The following is a 16,679-nucleotide window of genomic DNA, read 5'->3' on the forward strand; positions in this document are numbered from 1 at the left end:
AACATTGTATCCTGCATTCTGTTCTGTTACCCTGATGCTCTCATATAGTGCTATCTGCCTGTGAAGCACATATGACACCACTTTTCACTGTACGTCAGTACATGAGACAGTGATAAATCTAGAACGGCACACAATACTCTACCTGTGGCCTAAATCAACATTTTATACAGTTCCAGCATAAGCTCCCTATTCTTAAACTTTGAGCCTCAGCTAATAAAGTCAACTATACCATATGCTTCTTTAACTACATTATCAACCTGTCCTGACACCTTAAGAAACTGGTGTAAATGCACACCAAGGTCCCCCTGAACGTCCGTGCTTCCCAGGGTATGACCATTCATCATGTTTTCCATGTGTATTTCAGGAGTGGAGATGGGTGGAACTTTTGCCCTAAACCCCATGGAGGAAACAATGTTGATCATTAGTGGAACTATCACTCCTGTCATTGTTGACCATTGGCTGAATAATTGAATAAGTTAAGAACATGATAAGACCTAGGAGCAGGGGTAGGCAATTCAGTTCCTTGAGCATCCTCTGCCATTTAATATGATCATGGCTAATTTAATCTCAGCCTCAACTCTACTTTCCTGCGTGGGTCCCCATAACTCCTTAACCCGTTACTAATTAAAAATCTTCTTCTTCCTTAAATTAGTTCAGTGCTTCAGTGTCCACAGATTCATGACCCTTTAAGAGAAATTATTCCTCATCTTGTTTTTGATTGCCCCACAAGGATAAACATCTGCTGTATGACTATTTTGTCAATTCCCGTTATCTTACACACTTCAATTAGATCTCCTCTCATTCTTCTAAATTCTAGTAGACATAAACTGTGCTCAATCGCTCTTCATTACACAAGTCTTTCTTCTCAGGAATTAATCTAGTGCACCTTTCCTGAATTGCTGTTAATGCAATTATATCCTTCCTCAAGGAAAGGGACCAAAACCGTACTCAATAATACAGAAGCAGTCTCACCAGTGCCATGTGCTATCGCAACAACACTTCCCTACTTTTATACTCTGTTCCTTTAGCAATAAGTGCCAAAATTCCATTTGCTTCTTATCTGCTATTCTTACAAATTAGCTTTCTGCAATTCATGCATTAGGACACCAAGATCTATCTATATCACAATATTTAGAAGTTCCTCTCCATTTAGATAATATGTCGTCTTTTCATTCTACTTACCAAAATGGAGAACATCAGTTATCCACATTAATCTCCGTCTGCTAAATTTTAGCTCATTCACCCAACTTCTCCATATTCACCTTTGAATTTCTTATTTCTTCATTGCAATTTCCTTTCCCACTAAACTACTGAGGACTAAACTTCCTTTCCTGGTTCCAATCTAAACTGACATTGTGAACTGTTCTCTTGACTCAATATTTAACAATATACCACAGTACAAGCCCTTTGGCCCACCATGTCTGCACCAACCAGAATACCATTCTAAACTAATCCCGTCTGCCTGCACAAGGTCTGTATCCCTCAGTTCCCTACCTGTTCAATGCCTCTTAAACATTGCCATCATGTGTGCCTCTACCACTTTTCCTTGTAGCGCCTTCCAGGTGTGTTAAAAAAAAAAAAAAACTTTCCTCTCATGCTTTGGGAAGTTAGGGGAGAAATTACAGGGCTCCTAGCAGAAATATTTGTTTCATCTATAACCATTGGTGAGGTGCTAGAGGACTGGAGAGTGGCTAATGTTGTGCCATTATTTAAGAAAGTCTATAAGGAGAAACCTGGAAACTACAGATCTGTGAGCCTGACATCGCTGGTGGGTAAGTTGTTGAAGGAGTTTCTGGAAGATAGGTTTTACATGCATTTGGAGATGCAAGGATTGATTAGGGATAGTCATCATGGTTTTATGCGAGAGAAAAGTGCCTTACAAACTTGATTAAGTTTTTTGAGGAAATAACCAAAAAGACCGATGAGGGCAGAGTTGTAGACATTGTTTATGTGGATTTTAATAAAATCTTTGATAAGGTTCTGCATGGTAGACTAATTAGTAAAGTTAGATCACATGGGATTCAGGGTGAGCTTGCCAATTGGATACAAAATTGACTTCACGGTCTGGGGGCTTGTGACCAGCAGTGTTCCACAGGGATTGGCACTGGGTTCACTTTAGTTTGTCATTTATATAAATGATTTGAATGAGAATATAGGAGGCATGGTTAGTAAGTTTGCGGATGACACCAAGATTGGTGGTAAAGTGGACAGTGAAGGTGGTTTTCTGAGATTACAAAGAGATTTTGACCAATTGGGACAATGGGCTGAGCAGTGGCAGATGAAGTTTAATTTGGATAAATGCGAGGTATTGCATTTTAGTAAAACGAGGACAGAACTTATACAATTAATGATAGGGCCCTGTGTAGTGTTGTAGAACAGAGTTGCCGATGGGTTTAGGTACATAATTCTTAAATTTGCACCACAGGTAGACACGGTGGTTAAGACAGCACTTTGCACGCTTGCCTTCTTTGCTCAAATCTTTCAGTATAGGAGTTAGGACATCATGTTGAGGTTGTACTGGATATTGGTGAGGCCTCTTCTGGAGTAATGTGTGCAGATCTGGTCACCCTGATGTACGAAAGATATTATTAAACTTGAGAGAGCTCAGAAAAGATTTACCAGAATGTTGCTGGGAATGGAGGATTTGAGTTATGAAAATAGGCTGGATAAACTGGGACTTTTTTTTTTAAACTGGAGCAGAGGAGGTTGACAGGTGATCTTATAGCGATTTATAAAATCATGAGGGGCAGATAAAGGTGAATAGCAAGAATACTTTTCCCTAGGGTGGGGGATTTCAAAACTAGGGGGCATATTTTCAAGATGAGAGGAGGATATTTTAAAAAACACATGAGGGACAACTTTTACACAGAGTGGTTTGTGTGTGGAATGAACTGCCAGAGGAAGTAGTGGATGCAGGTATAGTTACAACGTTTAAAAGACATTTGGAAAGTACATGAATATGAAAGGTTTGGATGGATATGGGCCAAATGCAGGCAAGTGGGACAAGTTTAGTTTGAGAACATGGCTGACGTGGACTAGGCTCCTCTCACCTCAAACCTATGCCCCCTGGTATTTGACAATTCCACCCTGAGAGAAAGACTCTAACTATCCATCCTGCTGTACCTCTCATAATTTGATATACCTCTATCAAGTCACCTCTGAGCTTCTGAGCAAAGACAATCTAAGTTTGTTCAACGTCTCTGAAAGCTATTATACGCCAATCCAGGTGACATCCTCTTTTGCAGCACCATCCCCCCGCCATGACCTCCAAATCCTTCCTGTAGTGTGGTGATCAGAACTGCACAAAGTACTCCCAAATATGGCCTAACGAAAAAGTTTTACACAGTTGCAACATGACTTGCCAACTTTTATACTCAAGGCCTGGGCTGATGAAGGCAAGCATGCCATATGCCTTCTTGATCATCTTATCCACTTGTGTTGCCACTTTCAGAGAGCTATGGTCTTGTATCCAAGATCCCTCTGTATACCAATGCTTCTAAAGGTCCTGCCATTTACTGTATAATTTCCTCTTGCATTTGACCACCAAAATGCATCACCTCACACTTGTCAGATTAACCTTCATTGGCCTTTTCTCCACCCAACTCTCCAACTGATCTATATTCTGCTGTATCCTTTGATAGTGACCGTCGTTATCCTTATCTCCATCATTTCTTTTGTTGTCTTCAGACGTATAATCAGACCACCTATGTTTTCATCCAAATCATTTATGCAAATATAAATATACATTAAAATATATAATACAAACAACACAAATCTCAGCACTGATCCTTGTGGAACACCACTGGTCACAGATCTTCAGTGAGAAAATATACCCTCCACAACTATCCTCTGTCTTCTATGACCAATACAATTTTGTATCCAACTTGCCAATTTACCATGGATGCCATGTGGCTTAATCTTTTGGACTCGCCGACCGTGAAAGACCTTGTCAAATGCTTTACTAAAGTCCACATAGACAACATCCACCACTGTACCCCAATCATCTTTGCTACTTCCTCAAAAAACTCAGTGAAGTTTGTGAAACAAGATCTCCCCCTCACAAGGCCATGGGAACCGTGTGGACAGTAATGGGTGAGGATTAGAGGTCCTAACAGCCTTCTACACAACTGGAATGAAGTCTCAAAGAATCCAAGCAAGCTTTCTAACTAGATTTCCTCAGCAGTCAGCCGTACGTATGGGCTGCCAATGTTTCGTTCCTATGGATGGTAAGCCCAACTTCATTCCGTGCCAATGCCTTCCCCGGCATCAACCATCTCCTCAATAAGCAAACATTGTGCCATTTGCAGACCTTTCCATGAAGGTTGGTCTGGAGACTCGGGCAATGTCTTAACTTGAGGTATTCATCTAATGCAAATCCCTAGCATCTAACAGCCGTAGCCAAACTGTGTTAATTTATATCTAGATTCCAAACTACATAAATAGAACTTTCTGTGAATGAATTTTGTTTCTTGACTAGTTTCAGAATACATCAAATTCCTGATCATGCTAATTAAACCACACTGTAGCAGTATATTGAGGAGCTGGGCTAACAATCAGTGGCATAACTGTTTTGTCACTCAAACTGTAATCCACAACATGGATTTAAATCCTAAAATGGTAGATAGTGACATTTGAATTCAAAGAAAAATTTGGAATTAAAAGCTACCCTAATGGCGACCACTTTCAATTGTGATAAAAGCCACCTGATTCACTAATGTCCTTTAGCGAAGAAATCTGCCACCCTCCTTAATCTATCTACTTGAGATTCCAGACCCACAGCAAAGTGCTCGATTCTTAATTGCCCTGTGAGCAATTAAGGATGGGCAACAAATATTGGCCTCGCAAGTGACATCCACATCCCATTAACAAATCAATAACAAGTTTCATTATTTATTATAGCAACCCCAAAGTACATAGTATTACATGATAAGAAGTATAACAGATTGATACAATTTTCTTTCAACCATGAGATTTTTTTAAAAATCAGGAAATAAGATGTTTTCATCTGTTATGCATTTAACAAATGCTAATTTAACAAAAAAATGAACATACCTAATAAATATAATCTTCACTTTTGGTGGCGCACTTTTGATTATTGATGAAGCATTTTGATGACTACGACCATATAGTAACTGCCCATTTATCTGAAAATTAGGCAAAATGGGAATATTAAGATTAAAAATATCCAACCTTGACAAGAGAAGACATTGTCAACAGCATAAAATGCATAATGTGTGCAGAAATTGTAAGTTTCTATAAAACCCCACTACGTTTTGATGTTAGAATTTAGGCTTTTCATTTGTTTGCGGAGATTTATAAATCAGCCTTGTTTAACAGAAACTTTTTTTTCCAAGTTAAGTACAAGGGACAAAGTCTTGATTTTCTTGTGGAAATGCTCCTTTGTGGTGAATTAGTGATTGCAATGCAGGAAAAGGAAAGATAATTACTTAAAATAATTTTATTTTAATAGCAGGAAATCTCTCCTATTATTGGCTTACAACAGCATATTGCGACACTGACAAGCAAAGGTGTCAATTAGAGATAAATGCAACAATATTTTTAAAGTTCCACACAAGACAACAAGTACAAAGGTCAGGGAACATAACACCTGCTCAGTCATGGAACAACAGAGCAACTGCACTGACAACTAAAGTATGCATCAGAGACAGAACAAAGTCAGCAGTAATTCTTCAACTCTCGTTAGGAATTGCACCCAATGGGATCTCCAAATCAATGAAATGATCCTACTTTGTGATAGGGAAAGAAGCTTTGAATGGAATAATCAATTAAAACAAGACTTAAAAAAAGAAACTGGGAGATATTAATAGAAGAAATGACTAGCTCTAAAGACTAAGATATAAAATAAGTTTGGGTGAGATAAATAGCAAAGGTATAAAGTCACTCAAGAGTTGTTTCTAGGCCTCCTAACAAATACACTGTAAGAAAAGGAATACAGTAAGAAATAATTGGGGTTTGAGAGAAAAGTAAGGTGATATTAATTTACATATAGATTGAATAGATGCATAAGATTGGCAAAGTTTGCCTGAAAGATGAGTTTTCACCATATTACAGTGCCGAGAGAGAGCAGGTTGTTCTAGACCTATTGATTTGTGACTGGTTAGGCCAATCTTTGTTGTCTGTCCTTAACTGTTCACAGAGCAATTACAAATCAAGTATATTGCTGTGGGTCTAGAATCTTATGCAGGTAGGTTATCTTAATTAATAACCTCTTAGAAAAGGAGCCCCCCAGTAGTAGTGATCATAACATTTCAAATTCAGTTTGAGGAAGAGAATGGACTTAAGGCTAACCATTTTAGACTAAAGTAATGGGAATTATAAAGGTCAGTAGAGATGCAATGGAAGACAAGGCAATACAGTAAACTATACCAAATGGCATTCTCCTTTAGTCAGAACTTCTGGCATGAATTTATTTTACTGAAGATAGTCAATTCAGTGCTCAGATAATACCTAGCTAATAAAAAAAAAATCAGATTGAACATTTACTAAAGTTGCTATTACCCTTTTCATTTAAGTTATTCAACCATGGGGCGGCATTGTGGCTCAGTGGTTAGCATTGCTGCCTCACAGCGCCAGGGACCCGGGTTTGATTCTACCCTCAGACGACTGTCTGTGTGGAGTTTGCACATTGACTGCATGGGTTTCCTCCCACAGTCCAAAGATGTGCAGGCTAGGTGGATTGGCCATGCCAAACTGCCCATAGTGTTCAGGATGTGTCGATTAAGTGGGTTACAGGGGGATGGGTCTGGGTTGGATACTAAGGAGGTCAGTGTGGACTTGTTGGGCTAAAGGGCTTGTTTCCTCACTATACTGATTCTATGAAATTAGGTCAGTTTTAGTTATTATTTATTATTATTATTAGCAACCATCAGTAAAACCAACAGCATGATTTTTTTTAAAGACTGATTTGGAAATGGTGGTATTAGTTGTGGTGTCATTCCTGTGATACCCTGTAGCTTTCAACTTCCCAGTAATTTTGGCTAACTAGCACAACTCATTCCTCAACTAAGCAGGAAAAAAAAAAGTGTTTCCTGTAATTCATAATGCTCAGCAAAGATGCTTTCTGGTGTGAAAGGCAGATTGTGGGAAAAGAACGCATCATTTGATTACAATTAAGGGACACGAAAGATAGTGTTAAATTGAAACAAAAACATGCATTCCTTGAAGATTGATTACAGGCAATACCAACAAAGAACAGCCAAAAAAGAAATTAAAAAACAAGAGAAAGCTAGCTAGAAATATAAAACAAGTAGTAAGATTTTCTACAGGTATTTAGTAATGAAAAGAGTAGCTAAAAGAATGCTGGTTTTCTAGAGTGTGTCAGGCGAATTAATAACGAAAAACAAGGACATACTGTTACTATAGATTAGATATTTTATGTTGTCTTCACTGTAGACGACAGAAATAACATCCCAGAAACAATTGTAAAATCAAAAAAAAAAAAAAAATGGGGGAATGTAAAACAATTACAATAACCAGGGAAAGGATACTGAAAAAAGAAATTAGAACTAAAGGCTGACAAGTCCCCAAGATCCTAATGAACCGCACTCTAAGGTCTTACCAGAAGTGGTTGCTGAAGTGGCAAATGCCTTAGCTGTAACTTTCGAAAATTTCATTGATTCTAATCAGATTACAGTCTTTCAAGAAGGTAGTAAATATAACTTCTCTATTTAAGATGTAAAGACCGCATCCCTTTATGTTTCTGTATTTCTGAGTGTTGACTGAAATGGTAGAAGTCCTATTTTAAAAACCAGGGATTGCTACACTTCTTAAAAGCAAGTCATCAGCAGTAATTGTAAAATCTTTGTGCATTGCATTGCATTCAAGCAGTGGTGGGAGTTTACTACAGACAAGTTGGAGTTGAGAGTGTGTACAAAGGTAGATTCAGCTGGCAACAAGCAGTTGAGTGGTCTGTACAGTAGTGACCAGGTGTTGATAACAAAATCCTTCTGCCTGACAATTATTTGAATGCTCCCGCATAGTTTGTCAGTTTGAACGAGATAGCCAGAAGTTTTCAGCCCTTCAAAAGGGAGGTGCTGTCATTCTCTATGCAGAGAAAACACTTAAAGCTAAAGAAAGCCATTTTATTTTCCCTCACCAGTTGGTGCGAGCTGTTGCATTTAACCAGTAAGTCAGACTTATATTTATGAACCAGTTCATCTGTGCCTCCTGCAGGGAAGCAAGAACACCTAGAGCGAGATGGATCGACGAACAGCAAGTCCTGACAAGGCAAGGGCTCATCCATGGATGAAACTTGTAGATATGGTTCACTTGGATTTCCAATAATGATTGAACAAAGTGTCACATCAAAGATTATTGAACAAAACTGGCGCTCATAGTATACGAATAACATACCAGGATGCATAGACACTAGTTATCCAAGAAGAAATAGACTGTTGACTTAAATGGATCATTTCAGGTTGTCAACTGGACTTTTGATGTCAGGATTCCGAATTTGGCCTCCCATGCAATTAAGTTCTCCCTTTCAAAGCAGCACAAGATTCTACCATTTTACAACTTAGCACCCTATCTTTGTGTCATCAGCAAATTTAGCAACATGTATTATGTCCTTCCACCCAAGTTTTTGGCATAACTAATAATTCCTAGCAGGTGGATCACAATGTGGGAAAATGGGATCTTGTCCACTTTGGCAGTTGGGATAGAAAAGCAACTATTATTTAAAATAAAAAGACAACAGAATTCTGAAGTAGAGAGATCTGGGTGCTCTGGCAGATGAAGCACAAAAGATTAGCATGCGGTACGGCATTGAGCAGGTAGGTAAATGGAATGTTAATGCTTATGACAAAAAGAATGGAATATAAAAGTAGAAATATTTTGCTGCAATTGCATAGGTGTCGGTGAGACTACATCTGAACTAATGCACACAGTTCAGTCTCCATATTTAAGGAAGGATATAATTGCCTTAGAAATAGTAGAGAGAATTCACTCAGTTGACTTCTGCAATAAAACAGTTGTGTAACAAGGCAATATTAGACAGATTGGTCTGTTTCCGTCTGGAGTTCAAAAGCATAAAAAATGATTTTATTTAAGTTATAAGATCCTGAAAAGACTTGACCAGATAGATGCTACAAGGATGTTTCCCTTTATGGGAAACTAGAAGTAGAGAAAGTTTAAAATTAAGGGGTTTCCCATTTAAAATGGGGATGAAGCATTTTTTTTCTTAAACTCTCAAAGGGCCATTCGTCTGTGGAACTCACTTCCTTGGAAGCAGTGAGGCAAATTGATTTGAGTATTTTTAAGGCTGAATTAGGTAAACTCTTGACTAACAAGGGAATTAAAGTGCATCAGAGGTTGACAGGAAAGTAGAGGTCACAATCTAAACAGTCATGATCTTATTAAATGGCAGAAGGAGTTTGAGGAGTTGAATCTTTACTCCTGCACTAAATACAGTATATATATACACAGAGATTAGTTGGTGAAAATAGCTTGACAACTTCAATGATGAAGAAGAAACAGACATTACTAGTGGAAAACTTTTCAGTGTTATGAGAATCCTTTTGTTCAAGGTTGCACCTGCTTACAGATTATGATATTACTGAATTACTTTATTTATTATAAAGATACAAGATATAACAAAAGGTAACATAAAATGTCTAGTTTGGCTTCTTTGGAGATAAATGAGCAAGACTTTTTGAACACAATTCATTTGATCAATATAAATTGCATGTGTGCTTCTTTGCAGCACCAGTCATGTAAAACATTCACAGTGAAAGATACTTGCCTCTAGCAACTCATCTGCAATCTGTATCCTGCCATCTTTACCAGCTGCTCCATTTGCATCGATGCCAACTACAAAAACACTCATTCTGGATCGGTCCTTGTTGCCAGCCAGACTCAGACCTAGCCCACTCTTCCCCTTCTCCAGCTCAATCATATGCAGCTCTCCCATCAAGCTTCCATATCGTTGTTTGATCTTTTCTTCATCGATTGTGCAGATCAGAAAAAAAAAAGTAAAACATTTACCAAAACTCACCCCAGTTAAATTGTTTGTACAACATACTGTACCAGCTTCAGTACAGATATTTCAGAAAAACAACCATTCATTTATTCTGATTTTTCTAGTCTACAAAAAAAAAATTTAAAAATTACCATAAGCATTTTAATTATTTTGTTTCCTGCAGTTTTTTTACTGTAATAAATATTACTGTTAAAGAAAATAAAAGCTGCATCAGTATATATTCACAGTTAATTGTAATTATCTTCAATTTCAAGGCTGTTTCATGCAATGTACTCATGTTTCTAATTACAATGAAGAAAAATTAATCTTAGTTTGCCTGAAAAAGCCGTATACAAAGCTTCACATTAATGGCCAGTTTTTCAATATTTTCTTTTGCCGCTACCAGTCTGAAGTGCAAATTACGATAAAAGGTTTCAGCTAATACCCAGGAACATAAACTATGTGTATGCATATATCTATACTTCCCACTGGAAACATTTGGGATAAGAAATTTATTTCTAATGGTGGCCCCAAAGTAGAGACACCAGACTGGCTGTCTGTAATACTGTGCCTGATATTCCGTTTTATTGCTGACAATGAAATTAAATCTTACACGTTGTACAGAACAGGTGGTCGGTCCAATAACATCCACTTTGTGCCACCACCTGAGAAGAACTTTCAGCTTCAAGGTGCAAGGAACGTTTTACCCCACTTTAAAGCCAGGTTCGACGTGTTACCACAATTACATCTCACTTGTAACCAAGTCAGAATTTACTTATGCTCCATTAACTAGCAGACAACCTTGGAACAGTATATACAGCAATTTAACCCAAAGTACATGTGCTGGCTCTTTGAAGTATTTTTGAGATTGGTTTCACTCCTCTGCTCTTGCCCAGAATCTTGCAAATGTGCCCGCTTCAAATAGTTTTCCCAATTTCTTTTTGGGATCTGTTATGGAATCTGCATCCACAACAATTCAGACTATTCATCCACATCGTAGCAATGTGCTAAGCAACTACTGTTTCCTATCACCTCTGGTGCTTTGATCAGCACTCTCTGGTTGTAGGAAAATTCTGCAACTGGAAGCAGTACCTCCTTACACTATCAAAAGCCTTCACAATTTAAACTCAAGTGTTTCACCCGATATTTTAAACAATCCACATCCTCTAGGGCCTCAATATTCTTAATAAAACGTGGTGCTAAGAATTAGTCACAGTACTCCAGCTGGGATCTAATCAGTGGTTTATATAGGTTTGGCAATAAAATCCTTGTTTTTGTACCCTAATTCCTTTATTTATAAAGCCAGAAATTCCATATGCCTTTTTAACAGCCTTCTCAACTTGACCCCTCGCTTTCAAAGATTTGCATATATACACTGGCATTCACTGTCCAATTAGTGACAGTGGAAGTAGAACAGAAGCAGAACTAAATCAGTGGCAGAGGCAAAGTTTCTCTACAAAATAGAAGCATACAGTCATTGAGTCATACAGCACAGAAACAGGCCCTTTGGCCTAACTTGTCCAGGCCGACCAGATTTCCTAAACTGAACTAGTCTTATTTACCTGCATTTGGCCCATATCCCTCTAAACCTTTCCTATCCATGTACTTGTCCAATGTCTTTTAAATGTTGTAATTGTGACTGCCATAACAAACTTCCTCTGGCAACTTGTTGACAGGCAGAATGTGGGTTTCTGTGATCAATGTATTTTCAATGCAAGGTTTTGGTGCTTTCTCCTTAACTGGTGGTTGTCCTAATAAAAATAATTCCAGCAGAAAGGTTTTTAAAGAGAGTTTTACGGTAAAGGTTATTTATTATCCCACACTTGGTGCAAGGTTTCTACGTGTGTTTCGCTCGTTTGACTCATACAAAGACTGGATACAGTTGAAAGAAAATATGATTACAATGCACAATTGTCTTAGTCTCTCTTGCGTGGTAGGGCTGTAGTTCCTTAGGTCAGTTGGTGCTTTAGGTGAAGTAAAAGTCTTGTAGAACAGAGGTTTCCTTAGTTAGTTGCAAGCATTGCTATAGTCAATTTTCCAGGAGATTGGTTCTCAGGTGATTGAAGATAGAAGAGATTGGAGAGAGTCTTTCATCCACTTCAAAGAAGAGCTATCATCATTGACAATCTTTAGATGCTTATTTATCCATGATCAAATGTTTTTGTTTGTGGGTGCATGTACCTTCTCATCCTTGGAGTAATTTTGATGGAATTTAATAATCCAGCAGTACGCTTCTGTATTTCAAAGTGAAGGCATTTCCTCACACACCTCTTTCAGAAATTAATGAAGTGACTCACCCATACTATTACACACCCACCAAAATTAGGTAGATGAAGATAATATAGTAATCCTAAAAAAAGGGAACTCATTCTCTATTTTGTTGGAAAACTGATGTTTTCAAGTTGACTTTCACTCTGGCTGCAGGGATGGCCTTAGAAATGCACAGATTTTTCAGGCTGACTTAAAAGATAGTTCAGAAGATGGATGGCATTCTTACTCCCTTTCAAGGTATTGTAGGAAATTACTAGCTGCCTAACTGACAGCATTGGTTAAAGGATTTTTTAAGAATAACTTCTTTCACTTTGATGGAACTCAGTCTCTCTGAAGATGTACCTCAAAGTCTGTTTGAATCTCTACAAGATCTTCTGTAGAGAACAAAGATGACCACCTTCCCCCATTTGATCTGTAACAAGTTCCAAATCATAGCCAAATAAGGTAATGGGTAATTCAGATATTTTCTAACCAAGCCCTGTTCAAGGATGTTATTGCATATTCCTGGAGCAGTTGGAATTTGAACCTGGCCTCTTGCCCACAGTTAAGGACACTCTCCCTGCACCACAAGAACCCTAAATAAAGGGTAATATATTTTGCAGTTTGTTATTTTTCTCACCTGTGGCTTTAAGTTGCTAAAAGTTTAGTTTTCAACATGGCAAATCTACATATTTACAATGAAAGCATGGGGGATTTCCCTTATTCCTTGGATGAAGCCACAGAGTCATAATCAAATTAAGGTTTAAGTTTGTCTTCTCAGAAGATGAAATAAAAACAACAGAAAAAAAAAACTAATTGTTGAGAGTCATTAAAAAAGTCCACTCTTTAAAATATAACTCTACACATTTATAATGTTATGTAAATACTGATGCACTATTTTCTTTTCTCTGGTTGTGTAGTTGTCTGGCAGCTTTAAGATGGACTCTGCATCTGCACAGCTGATACTTGGTGTTTTTTCTTATCAGTGTGAACTGTTACATTGCTCATTCCCAAATAAACAGAAAGATGAGCTGCCATCAATATTTTAACTCTTTTTACAGGTTGCCAATTCTTAAAAGGAAAGTGATGCATGAATTTCCCAGATATCTGTGAATGTTCATATTTAATTAGATACTTGCTTGAGTCTCAGGTTTGTCTACAACTGATGACATCAAAGGCAACATCAACTTAAGCAGGCATTTTATGGTCTATTTCTGTGTGAACGTTTTAAAGTATTATCTGGAAGTACATCACGTTCTAGTGTAATATTCCAGATATGGTTTCCTTATAACACCAAACAAAAATGTATACATTCACCCCTTCTTAGATACTTAGGCATTTTCACAGAGTAATTAAGGTACTGCTGAAGTTGCTCTATCACATTCGCTTTACTTAAAAGCAAATAATCCAAGTTAAATGTTATCTGCCGAATGTCTATCAAAATCAGCACACAAGGGTTCAAGAATGGTCACCAGAGATGTAGTTGTCAATGCAGTTATCTGTTGATGGAAGTTCTGTTTAGCTAGGAGATCCACAGAGCTCCTCTCTATTTTGTGGCTGCTTTCATGGGGCGAAGTTGTCGAATATTATTTTTAGATCCCTGGAAGGAGTCCAGGTTCTCCCCCTTACATTCTACCATCAGTGGTCTTGAACATTCAGGTTCAGGTGAAGTTAAGTTTCAAACCTATGCTGGTCAACTGTGGAGGGGAAGCCCAGTAATACTTGGTAATGAGCATACTGGTCACGCTGAAAGATTGGTTTTGAGACATACAAGACTAAGTCAGATCACGCATAGTTAATTCTTTGTTAGCAGCACTTGTACCTTTGTTCCTGCTTTCACAATTATGATTTGCTTTAAGGAGTAGCTTGCATGTTCAGTAGCCTGGATATCTGTGCTTTGTTACATATTTACTTCTATCTGCTTAGCTTTGTTTACCAATTTTTTCCTGAGTTAAGCTCTCCTCTTGCAGAAATGCTTTCATACCAGAAACAAGTATCCATTTTCAACTGTTTATTCTCAGCGTTTGCTGTAATCCCTTTTCTCTTATTTCAACAATTTTGGCTTAATAATAATTTTCCATTCTACTTCCAATTAGAGTCAAACTTTGGTCATTTGCAATGGAGTCATCCTGAACAGCCACACAATTTGTTATAGACTCAATCTGTGCTCCTTTTTGTTGCCCCAGATACCATGTGTTTTGTATATGAGGTGTGGGTGTTTTCTTACCCTAAGGGTGATTGTTGTAATTTAAATAATTCCAATAGCAATTTTTTTTTGTGAATTTTAATTAAAGGCTATTTATTATTCAACACTTGCTCTGGTGATTTAAAACACAACATCTCATGCATACACCGCCCATACAATATCACTCATACAAAGATTAGATACAGATAAAGAAGAAAACAAAGTGTAATGTTCAATTGTTCCACAATGCCTCCCACAGCAGTCTGCCTCTCTTACATGAGGTTTTGCATGAACGTAGAGCAAACGTTTCTTCTTATATTGTGAAGCTTCTTTATAGTTAACTTCCAAGGAAATTGGCTCTGAAGTGAACTTGAGGTTGGAACAAGTTACAATGAGTCCATCTCAATCTTAAGGTTTAGCTCATTACTACTTTGGCTGTGCAGCTATCTGGCAGCTGGTTTGTTGGCATTCAGGTGATCTTTGAGATTTTGCAGAGCTGATTCTTATGCCTTTAAAAGCAGGTAACAAAGACAGCTGTCTCATCCATGTGACCTGTTAGAAGTCTCTTTTCTGAACAAGTCCTGTGTTTCTGCATTATGGCTTTTCACAACTGGAAAGACTTGAGGTAGCAAAGACCTGCGGTATTTGGATGACAGGCTATGCTAACAGAAGAACGGTTGATGAGGACTTCTTCACATTCGTTTAAGATGCAGAGAGTTTCAATATGTATTTTGTCCATGGCGAAACAAAAAGACATGGCTGCTCAGATACTGTACTTCTGATGATGATCCCTAATATGAGAGCGTCTTCTAGATGGCTGCGAATATGTATATTTAACTACGTGCTTCTATTTCAGGTCTGGCTGCAGCTGATAATATCAAAGATCACATGAGTTGCAGTCATTTTAATGTTTACTCTTCTTAAATTTTAAGAATCGTCTGAATGTTCACAACATACTGGGACATCACAATTACAAACATTAAAATTCTTTGAGAATGCGAGTCTGGGTCACGGGTACATGCAAAAAAAGTGGTACGTATGAACATTAAAAAAAGAGTGCCGAATGATTCAGGCTTAGGATTGGAAGCACTCAATTGGTAAATCCACTCCTTTCTCCTTTTTTGAAGAGAGATGCAATCCTGATATCCTCTGGTAGCACTCCTATCTCAAGGTCCAGGGTTGGGAGGTTCTGGCCACGAGCATGAGAATTTTGATAATTAGTTTGCTTAGTGACCTGGGATGGATCGGATTTGAATGAAGCATTTTTTCTATTTTGAGCACTGATAACATATTTTTCTATTTTTCATCCCCTTCCATTTCTTTCCAGCTCATCTTCCATGTGACACCGGCAGGATCTTCCCCTTTAGTGAAATCAGGTTCAAACCTGTCACTTTGTATCTCATCCACGTCTCCTGCTTTCTCAAAGATTTCCTGTTTCCAAATCAGTCCAATTCTTCCTGTGACTGTCCCTTAACTTATGCAAACACTAATGTGAATTATTTATTATGTATCCTTGCTAATATAAACTTATCCTGACTAATTTGCTGTGTTCACATTCAGAAATCTCAACTCACTTCTAATATTCTTCTTGTTTGTCAAATATTGTATATTTGTCAAGTGATTTCAATATCTCTCATTCTCCTCTGCTTGCCTGATTTCTCCATAGACCTGTTTTCCACATTGTAACTATTTTTAATACCCGCGTACCTTCCTCTTCAACTTCAGCTGATCATTTAATTATTTAACCTTACATGACACCCTGGTTTGGAACAAAATGTTGTTTTAATCTCCTCATCACCCCTCCCCCAAACCCCCAGTGCTAAGCAGGGACATTGATTTGTAAAGATCTCTGCAGTCATAAACAAGACAATAATATTTAAGGACATATTTTGCTTTGGATAGTTGATTTATCAATATATAAAAAACAAATGTACCTTAAGTCTGGAGTCAGAATTTGTTACTAAAACAGACTAATTTTGCTTGGTGTAATGCTGGCGTTGCAGATATAAGCAATTACTTAATTTGGATTAAGCAACACAGCTTTCTTTATACAACATTGTAAGAAATGTGAAACAACTCAGTTTCAAACTGTACAATTCTATTCAGGGAATGATCACAACAGAGCCAAACAAAGACAAGTTATTAACCTACATATTCACGGGCACAGGAATGCACTTATGTCGCAAAGTACTTCCTCCAACCTCTTTAAAGACATGCAACTCTATTCAGAAAGAAAATCTCTTTCCCAATTCTCGGTTTAGCCTCACA

At 37.7% G+C, this 16,679-nt stretch overlaps 1 protein-coding gene across 1 annotated transcript in view; it reads right to left on the bottom strand.

Annotated features, from left to right (window-relative positions):
- The window catches only part of LOC109918161 (multiple PDZ domain protein), a 263,630-nt gene that overhangs the window by 71,199 nt on the left and 175,752 nt on the right, over positions 1 to 16,679 (bottom strand). Inside the window, exons 27-28 of the mRNA XM_048620387.1 lie at positions 9,761 to 9,957; positions 5,053 to 5,144 (exon numbers count right to left, since the gene is read on the bottom strand). Of these exons, the coding sequence (XP_048476344.1) occupies positions 5,053 to 5,144; positions 9,761 to 9,957 (289 nt within the window). The remainder of the gene's footprint in view (positions 1 to 5,052; positions 5,145 to 9,760; positions 9,958 to 16,679) is intronic.

This window comes from Rhincodon typus, chromosome 3, assembly GCF_021869965.1.
Source record: "Rhincodon typus isolate 14 chromosome 3, sRhiTyp1.1, whole genome shotgun sequence".
NCBI lineage: Eukaryota > Metazoa > Chordata > Chondrichthyes > Orectolobiformes > Rhincodontidae > Rhincodon > Rhincodon typus.